Source organism: Dermacentor andersoni, chromosome 10 (assembly GCF_023375885.2).
Source record: "Dermacentor andersoni chromosome 10, qqDerAnde1_hic_scaffold, whole genome shotgun sequence".
Classification (NCBI taxonomy): domain Eukaryota; kingdom Metazoa; phylum Arthropoda; class Arachnida; order Ixodida; family Ixodidae; genus Dermacentor; species Dermacentor andersoni.
Genome location: NC_092823.1, coordinates 97,929,964 through 97,946,826, shown reverse-complemented (window position 1 = coordinate 97,946,826; position 16,863 = coordinate 97,929,964). Strand labels below are relative to the sequence as shown.

At 47.1% G+C, this 16,863-nt stretch overlaps 1 protein-coding gene and 1 long non-coding RNA gene across 2 annotated transcripts in view; one reads left to right on the top strand and one right to left on the bottom strand.

Moving 5' to 3' along the window:
• The window catches only part of LOC129387906 (uncharacterized), a 25,002-nt gene extending 13,025 nt beyond the window's left edge, over positions 1–11,977 (top strand). The window contains exons 3-7 of the mRNA XM_055077635.2: positions 1,965–2,073; positions 3,256–3,423; positions 3,755–3,890; positions 9,256–9,435; positions 11,713–11,977. Coding sequence (XP_054933610.1) covers positions 3,347–3,423; positions 3,755–3,890; positions 9,256–9,435; positions 11,713–11,799 — 480 coding nt within the window. The 5' untranslated portion in view covers positions 1,965–2,073; positions 3,256–3,346 and the 3' untranslated portion in view covers positions 11,800–11,977. The remainder of the gene's footprint in view (positions 1–1,964; positions 2,074–3,255; positions 3,424–3,754; positions 3,891–9,255; positions 9,436–11,712) is intronic.
• On the bottom strand, positions 614–16,863 carry LOC140213709 (uncharacterized). Its single transcript, XR_011890599.1, has 3 exons — positions 16,678–16,863; positions 16,404–16,468; positions 614–1,108 (listed from the first exon to the last, which is right to left on the bottom strand). It is a non-coding gene; the product is annotated as an uncharacterized lncRNA (long non-coding RNA).

Genomic DNA, 16,863 nt, shown 5'->3' with positions numbered 1-16,863 from the left:
ATAAACGCTCACTAATTCACTAATAAAGAAGTTCCGTGTGCAGAGGTCACCGCAAAAGCCTATCGCAGTAGTCTTTTGGGATAAGAAAGGAGCTCTACTGGTGGACTACCTCCAAGATGGTTCACCCCTTTATGCAGAATGTTTCTGTGCGTTCTTGACGAGGTTGAGTCAAACCGTCAAGAAAAAACACCGTGGGAAGACCTCCAAAGTTATCTTGTCACGCACTGCGGGTGAAACAGCGGCAAACATCAGTTCCTTGGGCTTTCAAGTGATGGCCCATCCAACGTATATGCACCCGACCTTGAACCTTCCAAGTATAATCTTTTCCCGAACCCCAAAAAGTGCCTGAAAGCACAACGATTTCAGAGTGTTTTGCAAACAACTAATGCGCCAATGAATGGTTTCACCATCAGGCGGAAGAACGTCTTGCAGGGATTTAAGAAGCTGAACGTCTCATGTCACAAGTGCACGAACTTCCCAGAGGATTACGCAAGACAATGTGGCAATAGCGACTCCGTAGGTATTTTTCTTTCTCCGTAAGTCTCAATACTTCTCAGCACTGCCTCGTATGTACAGTATTTTATGCATATATCATTCCACTTTAAGAGGAAGCTTTAACTTGGCTGCTCCTTTCTAAAGACGTGGGACGAGAGATAGAGCGAGCATAAACTTACATTCTGAGCAAGCGGAGTCAGCGCTACAGTTGGGAGGCCTCCATTTATTCTTGGTAGCCGCGTTCCATGGTCGTCTACCATGCCCGTTCGATCAGGCTGCGCTGTCTCTTCGGATCGGGGTCTGATAGCCTGGCCTCCCACTGTCCCTCGGTGAGTGTTTGGGTGTCTACGGTGCCATGTTTTCCGCACATAACCATGCCATATGGCATAGGGTGTCCGAGATCTCACAGTACTGCATAAGTAGAACGTTGACCGGGTGAGAGTCGGTACAATGGGATGCCGTGAACGTAGCCGTTGGTGTACCCTCTCTTGAGGGTTACTGCCTCTTCCTTAGTTAGGCTGGCGTGAGGTGGCGGGTTATTTCTCTCTAGCTTGTAGTGTTGCAGAATATCGGTGTTCTTTTCGGGTACTTCCTCCATTTTCTTTGGCGCGTCCTGTAAAAAAGCCCGAGGTGAACGTGATATCGCGTGGAGGCGTCGGCTGCCTCATTCCCTCCTGTTTATACCTGCTTTTTATAAAAATTCTTGAAGTTCGCAAAATTTAAGAAAGCTCACTCACCAAGTTTACAACTTTGTCTCTCTGCATTAAGAAACAACAGCACATTATTGTAAACTGCACTTATTAATATATTTACAGCGCTCGGAAATTGATGTATATTACATAGGCCTAAAGTACATGTTTAATTTGTGTATATTGCTTTTTGTGCACCTTCGAACACATACGAACGTTGTCACGTAAGCTGACGGGTCAGGTATCAAATATGTCCGCTTTAGATGTTGTTACAGGTGCCGTTTACAGAAAGGCGATACCTGTTTTTGGCGTAGAGTTCGACTTTGTCAATTTCATGCTTCAATATTTCCTAATCTTACTGAATTTCAGCAATCTTTGCAAAACCTGTTGCTTTCTACATTTTGTAGAATGCCACATTAGTAGACTACGACACTATCACGTAATTTTAACAAATGTCCCTCTAGCTGGTTCAGAAGTTCCTTAATAAAAATATTTCCTTGTCTTACGTGCATATGAAAAGGAAAATTGAAGTTTTCCCTTACCTCGAGCTTCCTTACAATTTCAATTTCTAATTTCTGGTCACTTGCTAAGTCAAAAGTTTATTGAAGTTTCGGAATGCATACGGGGGGTTGCGAAATGTCAATTAACTTTGGACTATAAAGAGGAATGACCAGGAACCTTCTTGTTTTTTTTCTAATCGCAAGCATGTTTGGCGACTATGATTGTGCGGTCTGATAAACTACGTATCCTCCGAAAAGCTCACTCACAGTGATTTCGCAGGTATCGCTTTCGTTGCTGGCGTTTGCACGGACAATAATGTTGCAGTGGCAGAAGACGATCCACACAAGTTCAACGGAGTATCTGCGGTGGCTCATGAGATCGCACATGCGTATGTTGGTTCCCAATACGAATCTAAAATGCATGGGTCGTCATCGTCCCCACTTACATGAGCGGGATTAATGCAGCACTGAAGAAATCTTTTCCGCGCTAGAGTGTACACAGCGAAACACTATCCCATTGTCGATTTCCGCCATACTTATGCTCCGAGCCAGTCAGAAAGGGCATAGCCAGTTTCTGAGCCTATGAAAGTTGACAGTGTGGCGGAATGTGCCAGTGTCCAGAACAGCACTCTTGCTCTGGCGCAATGCGAAGTTTTATTATTATCATTATTATTTTCGTCTAAGCCTTAGTTAGTGCAAACATAAGGATTCCTCGAACTCTGTACCTATAGGGGGAGCGAAGGTGGCTTGCTGCCCAGGCTAAAACTGGCCGAGATGGCGTAGCAATGAGCGGAACCTTAGGAAGTTGTTATGGCGTCAGGGCGCCGACAGAATGCTGCATATGACGAGGGTGCCTCCACTGCGGTGTCAAGAGGCAGAGGCTGACGATGCATTCGGATGGCTGGTTCCGAGAGCTCTGTCACCGCGTTCTAAGTTCGGCTGGTCTAAACTGAGCACTTCGAACACACTCACCCCCTCGTTCTTTCAGAGCGGCAGAGACCCTGTTTAGGGTTAACTGAGAGCACTCGGAGGCACCCTCACGTTCGACCTGAGAACGCAACCGAGACCTGGTGGAGTTGCGGTCGCATAGCTGCTGCAGGTTCTGTTGGAGCGGGGTCAGCAAATGCAGTGAAGCAGGTGCAGTGGCGGTCGCATGGTCTTGATTGTCAGCCATGTTTATTTTCAATGAGAACGGTTTACGTGTTCCTGTTTCCGGCCAGTGATTAATCTAACGAGTAACTGTGATTTCGTCTCGGGCACGTTTTCTCTGCCTATGATCAAACCGGGCTCTGAATCATGGCAGTCCGAGTCCGACACCACTGAGAATTAACTAGCCGAATTTACTATAGCTGAGAACGCCCGTAGCAAGAAGCACAGATGCATACCAGCATGAACATAAAGAACGGGCCGAACCTGCCGAAACCACCCCAGCTATTTCACGGAAATATAGCTTGAGCAGCCTCAACAACCCTTTCTTTTAAGTAGTACTGCTGTGTAGTGCTTGTTTATGCATATGCATTCGCGGTCTTCTAGGCGTTGAACGTGCACATGTTTTGACCTTTTCTTTTCAGGCTTGGGGCGAGTCACGATGGCGAGCCAGCACCGTTCAAGATCGAAGGTTATCCCGAAGGGCTTAACTGTTCGGGGGAAGATGGATATTTAATGAGCTATTCGGGAACAGGCAAGAACATGTATTCGCTTTCAAACTGCACTGAGGCCCAAATCCGTTTCGTTGTGAGGTATATAAAGCCTTGTTATTTCAATTGTTGCCCAGCACAGAACTCTACATTCTAGTTCCCATGTATTAAGGCTTGTTCTTGAAATCAGTTTCGTGCGTTGTGGCATGGCGTGTTTCTCGTCGGGTTATTCCATGTGCGCCTGTGCGTGTGTGCGAAAGACAGAGGGAGAGTAGTGTGCAAAGGAAAACTATTTTGTTTACTTCTTGCGCGTCGCTACCATAAATCTGTTCACTTATGGTCCCGACAGAATTGACTGATAACTCGCATAAATGTTACAGGAGAACTTTGTTTTGTGGGCAATGTGGAGTGATGTGTTTGCGTTCTTCCACAGGTCTCTGCCAGAGCCTTGCATCGAAGTTCGTACGGAAGCAAACTACTCGAACCGCTTTTACCCCGGGCAAAACATGACGTTCGAACGATTTTGTCAGACAATGCATCCAGAGCATGCTGATGTGCAGGTCTCGGACGTGAGTAGTCATTCCAGTGCCTTATAGCACAAGTGTGGGATTATTTTATTACGTACGTGTAAGACCTGCAGTGAAAACTGCCAAACAGCTAATTGGAGCGAAGTTGTGTTAGTTCAGCTGAAATATGATTTTCCTTTTTCATAAATTTCACGTTCAGAATATAGTAGAAATAGAACGGCGCTTTGGGCAAGGTGGTCTTGAGTTATGGGGTAACTTCAGCGAGAAGCACTGAAGTGCGCTAAGACAAACGTGAGGTTAACGGAAAGAACACTGTGCCTGTTCTTTCTTTCCGCTAACCCCACGTTTCTCTTTTTTCGCATTTCGGTGCTTTCTGCTGCAGCCATGCTATGAATATAGCGAAAAGTCATCGTCCTTATTAAAAGCTAATTAAAAAACTCGCTTCTAAATTAATAGCAGCCACGGTTTGTTTCTACAAGTTGTTATTGTTAACGTGCGCCCAAAGCTTGGCGAACGAGGGCTCTTATCTTATTTTTTTCTTCCTTTGGGTTTGACTCCTTTCGAAATGTGTCTGCCACGGCAGGGAATAAAAGCAACCGCACGAATCCATTTAACTCCTTTCACTGCATAATGACAAAGCAATGTCGGAAGCATTGTCTCATTGCTGTAGTATGCGAAGTTATTCAACAACATTGCGAAAGCAATAATGCGGTCAAAAGTAATGAATGACGCATGTCCTCACGTGGCGATCTCCCATGGTTATTGATTTCGATGCCAATGTATTGCCCACCTCACTGCGAACGATTTCTACTCTATTGCTATGCAGAATTATACATGTGCTATGCAGATTGTCATTGTGAAACACAATCCGGATGTTTGACGGCAAACTCTCGATTACGCCAACTTCTCTCATGACATTGCGAAAAGAGAGGGCCTACCACAGAGGGAAAGGAACGAGTTCGGAGACAGTAACGGTTGTGGGTCATAAATTTCATTTTATTCATAATAATAAAATTTACTAGGAGCTTTATCCACTCTGCGATATGTCTGTGTGTATCTAACCATTTTCACATACCCAGTGACTCATGTTGTCCATTAGCTTAGAACAATATGTATATTCTGCCTGCTGTCTTGCCAAGCAGAGAAGGGTCAAGGGGTATGCGGCGGAATATACAACCTGGTGGTAGCTACTGTATGGCCCAGTAGACCCGTTGGGTCACCTCGTGCTCGTCTACTGGGCATGTGCCCGAACATACAGCTCCGGCACTGCATGTACGATATTGGTGTGTGCGCATTCTTGACCAATCCTCCGAAATGATTATGCCAAAGGGGCACGAGAGGTATCCAACTTTAAATTTGCATGCAGGTTAAAGATATTCACAGTTTCGCCATAATGACGAAGCAACGAATCCGATAGCAGCACCATGCTAGAATAATACACGAAGTGTGAGACTAGTAGCTGTAATGGGAGTATGAATTGTAGTGAATGCGAGCTAAGTAAAAACGAGCTGCTGTGCTATGGATCCTCTGTTTGAATCGTTCCATCGGACAGTTTCGTTTATGTTTGTTATATAGGGCGAACGTCTTTCTCGGCGACTTTGACCACTTCACCGTTCGGGGTATGTTTCAAACCTCTTTCCCGGGCAGACCCCTGAGGTAGTGCACAGCCGCGCCAATGACATTACATGATTTTCAGGTTTGAGATGTGTTATCGTATCTGACCTTTAGTATGTGGGTCTGAGGAGATTTAAGATATAGGGCATGCGCTACCGGTGTTTTGCTTCGTGACATTTGTTTGTGGGCTGCCATTCTGAAACTTTCGAGGAATGATTTTGTCATGAATGTGAGACCTGGTGTGAGCAACTGTAGCGATAGAATAGTGTGGCACTACAGTAACCCACACATATACCGCATGTCACATACCATAACATGGCATGTACATCATACACATACCGAAATATGTACAGAATCTTGATGCGACGGCGGCGCCGACGGCAAAACTTCACTTGGGGTGTGCATATAATCGCTATCGCAATAAAAGGGATTGCGTGCCCTCCATAATCGACACCTCCGTGTCGAGAACGGCGGCCGGTGGCACTAATAGTTGCATCCATGACACTAGGGATACTAGGGACTTTCAACTAAGGTACAGTCATGACATCGACACATACTGTAAAGTGGTATCATTTGACACTGTGGTCGATAGGCAGATTGCGACTTCCTACGACTGCGATGGCAACACAGTGTGTCGTTGCATTGCCCTAAGGCTGAGCGCATTGTTGTTGACATTCATTGTTAGATGGGTTCTGCGGGAAGTTGTTCATAGCCTCGCGGAATATTTTGGGCAACCAGATATCTAGGGAAGCGGATGAGTCAGAAAAACCATAGGCAGTGGGTTGCCGAATAAGATCTGCCAACACACTTCTATGTTCAGGGTAATTCTCAGTTATACGTTGTTCTTTTTCCCGGCCAAGAGGGCAGCCAAAGCCTCAGGGTTCCTGGACTAAAGTGCGTTGCCACTTTAGGGTGATAACGGGCCTCGCTCAGGACACTGTTTCGAATAATGAACGTTTCTTTCCATCTCTCTTTTCCCGCGCGACCACGTGTCTTACGTCGGTAGCCAGTACGCGCGCAACACGCATTGCGGTAAAGCTAGTATTCGTATCGATCTTCCTTTCGTTGAAACAATATGCTGTGACGTTCAAGTAACAGACACACCATTCAATCCAGTATGACAATGGCTGGTGGAGGGCTGGAGGGAAAAGAAGCCATGGTAGCACAATGAAATGCGGTTCATAATCACGCTCTATAGTGTGTTTGGGGAATGGTATACATAAGTTGATGTTGCATTTGATTGTGTTAGTTTCCATAGTACAGGAAACATGATGCTAGTATTCGGATTCGTACATGCCTGCTGCCGCATTTCTCGGACGATCTGGGGCTGCTTTTCTTCCACCTCAGAGAGCATGGGCTTTGAAAACAGGTATCAGACTCCTGATCACATTAACAATATTACCCGAACCTGTTCTGAGCTCCAGATTATCGTCATTTCATGGGTTGGGGCAAGGGCCTCTAAATGTGCGATACATAACTCCATAAACTCCGTAACTCCCCAAAATAGCTCCATAAAGTCATATTTGGTTTGCATCGAAAGTTAAGAAATAGCATCCTTCGGAACTGTAGTTCAACCTGAGAAGTACTGCTAAACGAACCGAGTGTGCTACGGTTGCGGTTTACGAGAACCATGAAGCGCAGTGCGCAAAACGGAACTCGCCAATTCCACGCGCTCCGCGATTCGCGACCCGGGTTTACGAACGCCAGCAAGTAGCGAATGCCGAACAGTGTTAGCAAATTCTGTGGTCTCGAAGATTCGCGTACGCCTCGATTCTCATGACTCCGGCTTCCTGCCTATCTGTGGATAGGCTCAGAAAAGTGTTACCAGACGTCCATAACTTCAGTGTCACAAATATGTGCCAGTAGAAGGCAAACCACCTCCTTACGTATTATCCTCGCTCATTCGGAGAAAGGGGGCCGCAAGTGCCGGTTAAGGCTCACGGGCAAGTCCCGCCAGCCGCGAGCACCTTAACCGATCAAGTGATCAACCCACAGTGCTCTTTCCTTCAAGCCTAATTTCCCGGAAGAAGTGGTGCCGCCGCAATATCTGCCGTATGTTTATTGCGTATACAGATGCTGTCGTCTTTATTTCAAGACATCGCAGGATCAGGTGCGCAATGAAATATCAAGTGCGAGGTCAAAAAGCTGAACGAAGTAGCAAAACCGCAAAGTAATGAGGAGTAACACCTACGCAGAAGTATAGCTAGGTAGCAAGGTCTGACTACGGGCTAGTTGGAATTCCATGGTATAACTCGTCACTTACAGCGCAAACATAGACGGAGGACAAAAAGGACGACGTAGACAGCGCTTGTCTACGTCGTCCTTTTTGTCCTCCGTCTATGTTTGCGCTGTAAGTGACGAGTTATAGCTAGGTAGGACTATTATTATGAAAGTATAGGTTTACAAAATATCAAGCACGGGGCTAAGCCTGACGTCATCGAGATGTACGTCTTTAGAGCTGGTGTTCGTCATTCATAGATCTGACCTACTGGAGAACGTTGAAATTCCCAATGTCACCGATAGTCTGAACTGGCACACAAAGTGACATTTACTGAGCAGTGCCTTGTGGCGTTAGAACGACGACGTATGCTTAGCAACGCTTCTGACAACATCATGGTCGCTCGTGCGACTAGGATTGGTAAGGTTTGCGAAAGAGTGAATGGTGTCGGGTTGCAGCTGCTTAGTGAAGCCCCTGGCTGCGAAGTCTGTGGGATGAGTGAGTGAGTGAGTGAATAAACTTTTATTTGGTCCACCAAAACGCGATAAAACGCGCACCCAGCTAATCCCACGACGGGACTGACAGATCAAGTTTGCTGGCCCGATCGCGGGCGCGCTGGACGGCCAGGATTTCGCCCTCAAAGACGGGACTTCGCAGGAGCGCGTCCCATTTTTCCTTGGGGAATTTCGGGCCCAGCGTGCTCGTTTTTTACAGCGAAGTTGTATATGGCTAGCCGATTCCTCCGTCCATCCGTTCGTCTGTCGGTTGTTTGTGCGCCGAAAACTTCTCCGGCGCAACCCCATGCGCATGCGCGAAACAATAAGAAAGATAGGCGGGCGATTAGCCAGCACCACCTAGATAGCACAAGGCCTGTTACTCTGAACCATGACCGTCACGCTACCTGGTACGAAATTTCCATTGGCAAGGCTGGTGTGATGAAAGCGGTGATATCAAAATCACTGTTTCCTACTTGGGGGCATCCGCATTAGATTTTATGGTAGTCGGGCCAGGTAACATGACGTCATGGATTGGAGTGAAAAGGCCTTGTGCTATCTATGTGGTGTTGGATTAGAAGCTCCAATAGTGACGTCGTTGCTCTCTAGTGCAGCCGAGCGAGCGCGTAGCAGTTTCTCCCCGGCTTCGAAATGGGAAGGCCAGGCGTAATACGTACTCCTGAGGTGCAGGCAGCTTTCGATCAGCGACGCCGCGAGCCGAATCGGCGACCAGCTCGTCTAGGCTGGGCTAACGCTGCAGCCCGGGCACAAGAACAGGCTCGTGCATGCAGCCGAGCGCAAGCAGCAACTGCGTTCCGAGGATCCGGCAGCCTACCAAGCCGTCATTTATTCAATCGTCGGGATTAATCGAGTGATAAACACCGGGGCCGCACGTTTCAGCTTCCCTGGTTAACCGTCTCTACGGGGTGCTCGGTCGGTGATTTCTTTTTGAAACTGTACCACCTACCACGCTTCATCTCTCCCCACAATCCCATTTCGCATGAGGGTGGCTTGAGCGATATTCATTACGCCTATAGCACGCTATTTCACATTGTCATTATTTATTTTTCGCCTCAAATAGGGTGACGTCCAGAGTTATGAAGAGTGCCAAATACACTGTTGCTGGAAGTTTGACCTCGGGAGTTTCGAAAAACGAAGTGGAGTTGATGGTGATTTAGACGCCTACGATTCCGACTATGAAGATCCCCTGGAGTGCCATATACACAACATGCTGGAAGCAATGCCGTGTGCAACTGGCAAGGTTGGCCTCATTTGATTTTCACCGCATGCGTTTACTCAGAGACAATAGCACAGCTTTCTTTTTATTTGGTGTTCTGTTGTTGGTAGTCAGCATAGAAATGTAGCTCCCATAATTTCCCAAGAAACTAAAGGGACCATTCCTTTTGCAGTTCCCATCTGTGTGCCTTTCGCACTGCCGTAGATTGTGTGACGAGCCACTTTGTGCGATACTACTGACCGAGACGTTACACAAATCACGCATGCCGTTCGCGAAACTGCGAGAACATTTTCAAAAATTATGTGCGGGAGTTTCGGAAATCAGTCTATATTAAGAGAGAAGCTCAAGATTCAAGAAGCCAATTAAAAATGTATCTGGATTGCTACGTTATATGTAACAAGCACAAACGTCGAACGCCTAACCTCCTGGGATGTTTGGTGGTTCGTTTTCTTTTCTCCTATGCTTTAATCCGCTCCGGCAAATGATCTCCGACTGTCTTTTCCTTAGATTCAATACTGCTTGCACGATCAAGTGTCGCAAATCCAGAAAGATAGGACCCGCAGACACGCGCAATTTTTCCCTTCGACACAATTACTCGGCACAGCACAACTACGAGTCATCCCCTACGCAATGGGTTTAGAAAATCCCATCCTCCTTCAGAACTCCCCTTAACCCAGCTCCAGACACTCCTTGTAAACGTTGGAAGAACAATCTCGGTCATGAAACGCAGGGTGTGAGATTTTTAATTTGTCTATAAAACTGCAAGCTGGTAAGTATGGCATATATTTTTGCACTTTGACGTGCGGCAGCTTACAAAGGCGTCTTCCTTTACCGGTGCTGACCAGATAATACTTTCCATTCACACCCAACTATCTGCTGGCACAGGTTCTAAACAATTATGCTTATAGTCGGATTAGTGGGTTGTTGGATTCTTTATCGCATTCAATTAAGAAGACACACAAATAGAAGTCATAGACAACGTAAACCAATAGGTCAAAGGAGTAGGGTCAAGCAAACATGTTTAGTCCGGCGGTTCTGGTGTCTTTGTATTGTAACACTCTATCCACACCTTCTTGCGCCAGTTGTTCGTGTAATGAGTCCAAAAAAATTAAATTATGGGGTTTGACGTGCCAAAATCACTTTCTATTTATGAGGCACGTCGTAGTGGAGTACTCCGGAAAGTTCATCCAACTGGGGTTCTTTAACATGCACTTAACTCTTAGTACACGGGTGTTTTCGCATTTCGCCCCTATCGAAATTTGGCCGCCGTCGCCGGGATTCACAGCAGATACATATATTTTAATCAGAACAAGCACTTTCTAGGTTTAAAAACACGTGTCCCTGTGAACATCGAAACCACGCTGAACAGCTTAGTTTTACAGCCTAAGCTTTTATGAGCTCAACTTCTTAGCCATTTCGGTGGGCGATGTTGTCCACCGCCACAGCCTGTGTCCGTCGTGGTTATTATCAGGAATGAGAATAAAACATAGGCAGTTCTCACTGGGATTGAAACCGGGCCCTCTGCGCGGGAGTCAGCTACTCTACCACCGCACCACGCCAGGGCTTGCTAGTTGCTCCAGGAACGTGCTCTATAAAGGGGTCCTAGCGCGGGAGGAGTCACGGGATGTGAGATGCGAACCACGTAGCGTCGATGCGTGCAAACATTGCATTGCAGTTGCGTTGTATGCCACCATCTGTCACGACACGTAGCAGTTGCATCGTATCGTGCCAGGTGTCAAGCGATGTGACATGTGCGCCGAGTAGTCTCGACACTTGTGTTTACTCTTCGGTACACGTTGTGACGCCTCCTCTCAAAATACGAACCGCTGTTGAAAATGCGAATCATAGAGCTATATGCGCGGCTGCATCCATGCAATGTAGGGCTGTGCAGAGAGCAGCACGAGCCGCAGCTAGCCGTCGACGCCGTGCAGAGTTCATTTCGTTCTAGGGAAAACGATGCAAAAAGACTGTCTCCTATGGAGCCGCTCGTACAGCGTATACGCTGTGACTCTGCTACGTGTGCCGCACAGGCGTGTCACTTTTTTTTTGCTACCTCTTGTGGAGAGGCTATATAGTCTAGCTATGGTCAATCAGTAAAGCTCGGTAGTCCGCCGCAGGCCACCTACAGGCACACTGCCATGCTAAGGCTATTGATATACGTGCGCACGTATTCAAGGGTTAACGTACCGAAGAAAGGCATAAAGAACGAGCTGGGTAGCATCGCCACAGCAACGTTTCGGAAAGGATGTTCATATGTCATAGTCGTCGTACACATGACCTTTTTTTCCCTTTCTCTTACAGACGTGCTGGCGAGGTGTTTGTGGAGAACACAACTGGACAGAGATATACAACAGTTCGCATACTTCTCGCACATTCCAGACTCTTTAATTTCTATGACGTTATGAATAGGACAAGTTGATGTACACATGGGCGACGTAAGATCGAGTAACTTAACTCTGCTTTTGCGAATAGAAGCCGCAATGAATCAAGTGCCGCAGCAAGTTGAGTGCCCTACAAGAAAAAATGTCAGAAATCTTCAGCGGAACAATAAACACAATATCACCTATTTATTGAGTTGCCTCGATAAATAAATGTCTTTATTTGGTTATGCTCTTGTCGACAACTTGACCACTGCGGTACCACTCCAAGAAAACGTTGCATGTGGGAAAGTGACGCACTACCGTACATAAAGCACCTAGTACTGTGCCGCTTTTTATTAATCATATGAACATTTCAGGCCCATTTTGGCCGTCGTCGTGATGTTTCGTACAAAGACTAGCGTCGCCGCACGCCGTATGCTGTATGTGCTAGTAAAGGCATGCGATGGTGAGCCCACGATGCCGGCACAATCACGCGCGCTCAAGGGAAGAAAGCGGGGAGGAAGCGCACCGTCTTCCGTCGCGAGCACAGAACGGGGGCAGGGGAGAGGGGGGGGGGGGGCGAGTTGGACAGGAAGTGCGCAGTGGCGCGGGCTTTATTTTGACGGCGCTCTGCTTCGGGGCATTGTCTAGGTGGGGCGACTGCTCGTAGCTTTGCCTGTGCTATGTTCTCGTGGATCAGTTAGCGTTGAAGCGAAATACTACACGAAGGTCAGTTCGCTCGCTGCTGCTGCCACGCTTTCTCACGCCAGCGTTCTGACAGCGAGTGTCCGCAATCATCGAGTGTGATATGTGCATGTTCGCCTGTGCGCGCTCACGTCATGCTCGTCAATTTAGTAAGTAAGCGAGTGGCTACAAATTTGTACGGTCGATAAGCCTACTATCCTTACTTTGCATGGCTGTTTGCTATTGCAATTGATGCCTTTCGGGCGACACTGTGACTTTTCTATTGTATGAAGCGAAGCCATTTTGATTGTGAACTTTGTGAATGTGCCGTTTCACGGCAGCGCAGCTCTTGGTGCCAGCAAGTTAAATAACGTGTGGACGTGCGAAAGTAGGCTGACTGAACGTCTCGATATCAGTTGAAGTTTATTGTCGAAGTGTTAGCCTTCTGAAATGGCAAATACGTAAAGTTCGACGGCCGTTTCCAAGGCTTGACAGTAGTGTAGCGAAAAACGCTGTTTACCATTTAATTTTCATTTCACATTTGGCGCGGAACCCCTGTCTCCCAAACTTTTGCGGCTGACTGTGTCTGCACTTGCATTATGGTGCGCCAGCTGTAATGTCTTTGAGCGTGTTCTTGCAAAACAAATCGCCATTTGCAATGCCGGTGTCTTCGTCGAATTGGTAACAGCTTTTGGCATTGTTATGCGCACATGTCTTTAGTATAGCGCTGTACTTTTCCTGAAGCCATTCATGCGCTGCGTATAACATCGTCACGAAATTTCCATGCTGCCACCGCTTAAACGCGTCATGTACGCCCCTCATCGCTCTTCCCTGTGGTCACGCCGCGCCATCTGGAGATGCTGCCGCGAAGTTAACGCGTGGCGCGTACTTAAATATACATTCAGGCAGGGTTGTCGGAATACGTATGACACAGGTTCCATTGCGCGAAGTAAAAAAGAAAACTTACATTTTTTTGTCTTTGAAGTACCGGCAGATACACTATAGCGCATACATCAAGTGACAAAACTTGGCATCAGAGCTTTGTGGAGAGGAACACATAGACAGTGGCATGCATGCCCAGTGACCAGAGTCCTGACTGGAATAGGTTTCCGCTTCGGGTTTCTTTATATTTACCGATTTGGTTCGGATTCAGCTTCGGAGCAAAGATATGACGGTTCGAACAGGTTTAAATCGGTTCGTATGGGTACACAGCGCTTCGCAAATAAGGAGAAATGAACCTTCTTTTTGAGAACGACGTTTTCTAGAGAACAGACTGGTGGGCTAGTTGGTGTTGCATAACTTGATACAAATCGAAAAAAAAAACATACACGAGGTCTAGTGAAGGAAACGAAGGCACAGCGCTGTGTCTTCGTTTCCTTCTTTTGTCCTCGTTTTTTTTGCTCTTTGCGTCAAGTTAGATGTTTTCAATCCTCACGCGCGAACTAATTTGAGAACGAAAGACAGTTTATTCATACTTTTACGTCGTGTGAACTTATGTACAAGGCCTGTCTCAAAAGTTCATGCAGTGCATGAGACAGCAGAAAGGTTGAAGACCAAGATAGAAAGCGAAAAGATTCTGTTGACGGCAGCAACGGCAGTAAGAAAGAGCGAGATTGAAGCTTCCTCTTCACAATCACCCTTCCTCTCTTTCTGCCACTGCTGCCATCAACTGTATTCTTTTCTTTCCTGTTTTGATCTCCCACTCTTTTGCTGAGTCATGCACTGCATGAACTTTTGAAACAGGCCTCGTACATTCGTCCACGTCACGTAAAAGTGGAAAGAAACTGTCCAGCAGATGAGGCAGGAAACCAACCACAAATCAAAAAAGCAAACAAGCAGTGTAGTCCCTCCATAAGGGCGGAACCGGGTCATGATTTTGATTACAAAGCTAGGACTTCCGAAAAAAAAAAAATAAGTGTGCAGAATATTTAGCTAAAATACTTATTCTTTGCACTAAACCCCATTACGTGTTTTCGTTATTAGTAAGATTACGATGCGTTCTGAAAGGTACCTTAAAAATATATATGAGGAAGGACGTCCGAGGACGTGGTTTGCTTGAGACAACATGTAGCCATGAGATCAGACGTTGGCTTCAATGGAAATATGGCTTGGCCCAGGTTGCCCATGTTATTGCCTGCAGAGACATCTGAGGAGTGCGGGCACCAAATTCTGCGGTGACGATATACAGCATCTAGAGGACTACGAAAACGACTGACATATGCACGATCGTGTCCTCAATAACGAAATATCGCGGAATTTGTCGTTCGAATATTCTGTAGACCTTTAGCGCTCGATGTTTCAGAGGTCACGTGAACCATCAAAGCGTTGACGCCAGCAACCGCGTGCGTCGTCTGCTCGATTTCACACGTGCGCCCACGTCAGTCGACGCCGGTGCCAAGGCGGATTTGCCGGTGCCAGCAGAAGGACGCGCACTTGCCTCTCCCGGCCGTGTTTCGGCAAACGCACGTGCAGCGGCCCCGATCCTGCGTCATCAGCAGCGCATCTGACGTCACGCTATCTTGCTCTCAACAATGACATTTTCCCGATGGCTGTCGCGACGAGTCCCAAGAAGGGAGTCACGTTTTAATTCTAGGCTTTGAAATTGAAGTAAATTACGTTGTAGCCATCTGCTGTGAGCCACACTCCGTCAAAGCGTTCCCCGGAAGCATGCAAAGATTACGCTGCATAAGAAAAATTAGGTCTCTAAATTTGGTGTCTGTACTCCTTTGAAGTACTTGAGCAGATGAACGAGGTCAGTTTGCAACAGTCCATGCAGCGTATCGGCAAACAAACGGGAGAGTGTGCAGCGGCGCCGCGCTGCCCTCTCAAAATAACCTGGTTCACCTCTAGTATGGGCCAGACTGATGTGGGACGATGGACAATTTTATGCGCGCACTTTTTCTTGACCCCACTTTCGGTCTGTGTCGGAATATAGATCAACGAACAGACGGAACAAAATATGAATACTGAATTTCTTGTGAAAGTCGGGCGAGAATGGTTCAGAAATCTATCAAAGCTTGCAAAACGTCCATGTTCGTCAGACTTCGACTGAAATTTTAGAATTTAAAAAAAGGTTCCCGCCAACGTAGTGCCGAAACTGCCTACTCCTAAGCAAAAGTTTCGCTGAAAAGAATGCTGCATTGATCGGAAAGCTTCAGACCTCTCGGATAAATTCTTGCAGAAGGGCGTCCCCGGTGGCGGAACCTAAAGTTAGGAATACAACGTCGAGCTTAAGTCGCCCAGCAAGGAGTGGGGAATAAAGATGAGCCAAAAGAAAATATATCCGTTGGCCATTAAGCACTTATGAGTTGTGAATGTGAAAGCATCAATGCCTAATCGGACGCCGCTTAAAGGCTCTTCAAGTTATAAAATCGTGAGCGAGCGAGCGCCTTGAGACGCTTGGCACGTTTCGATTTGGCCTTATCGAGGCGCGGTTAGACTGCATGCGGGAGCTTGCGCGTTTACTGAATGCGCGGACAGCCAAGATAACGCAGGATTTCCAGGTCGAGAGCGAAGGTGACGCTGGTATTTAGGCACCATAGGAATACAGCGTTTAGAGGCGAAACGTGCGAAAGTAGTGAATTTGCGGCGTTAGAAATAAAATCAATTCGCGTTTGCATACATGGCGTAAGAAATGCCAGACTCATTCCATACACTACTATAAAATAGGAAGAAACCATCTGATTTCCAAGTATTCCACAACTTCCGGGGAGGGGGGGGGGGAGGGTCACATGCTTGTCCCCGTAAGATTCAGTACACGCGAAACTAAATGCATCACCATGGCCGAGCTGCTTTGTCGCCAACTGAGTCACGACGCGAGGCGCGGAAATCGTGCCTCAAGAGTGCCTCATAAAGCAACGAAAATATTTACAATTATGTTGGGGTTGAGAGAAAGCGTGACGAACTTGTCCCAGTAAGATACAGAACAAGCGAAACTAAATGCATTACCATGGCCGAGCTGCTTTTCCGCTGCGTCACAACCACCAGGCGCGGCGAGTGTGCCCGAAAAAGTACTGAAATAAGAGAGAGAAATAAGTGACGATAATGTTGGGACCCATAGAAAGCGCCGCAAACAGGTCGCACAACGATTCAGTATACGCCAAACTAACTCACCACAACAGCCGAGCTGTTTCTTTTTCTAAGTGCGTCACAGTGAAACGTGCCGTGCCGTAAGCCTAAATTGCTTGAAATGCCGCACAGAGTGTCAAACAATATATCTCACCTTGCCGTATCCCAATTCTGCAGTGGTGCCGTGTCGAAGTGCAGAAGTAATGCAAGAACAGGTCGAGAGCTCAAGAAACCAGGCTACATCCAAAAAAGACAGAGGCATCTCCGAACAGGCGAAAGCTCATATGCGCCGCCGGCCTCGCTCGCTTCGGTGGCATGTCTGACGCATGACGCATGCATC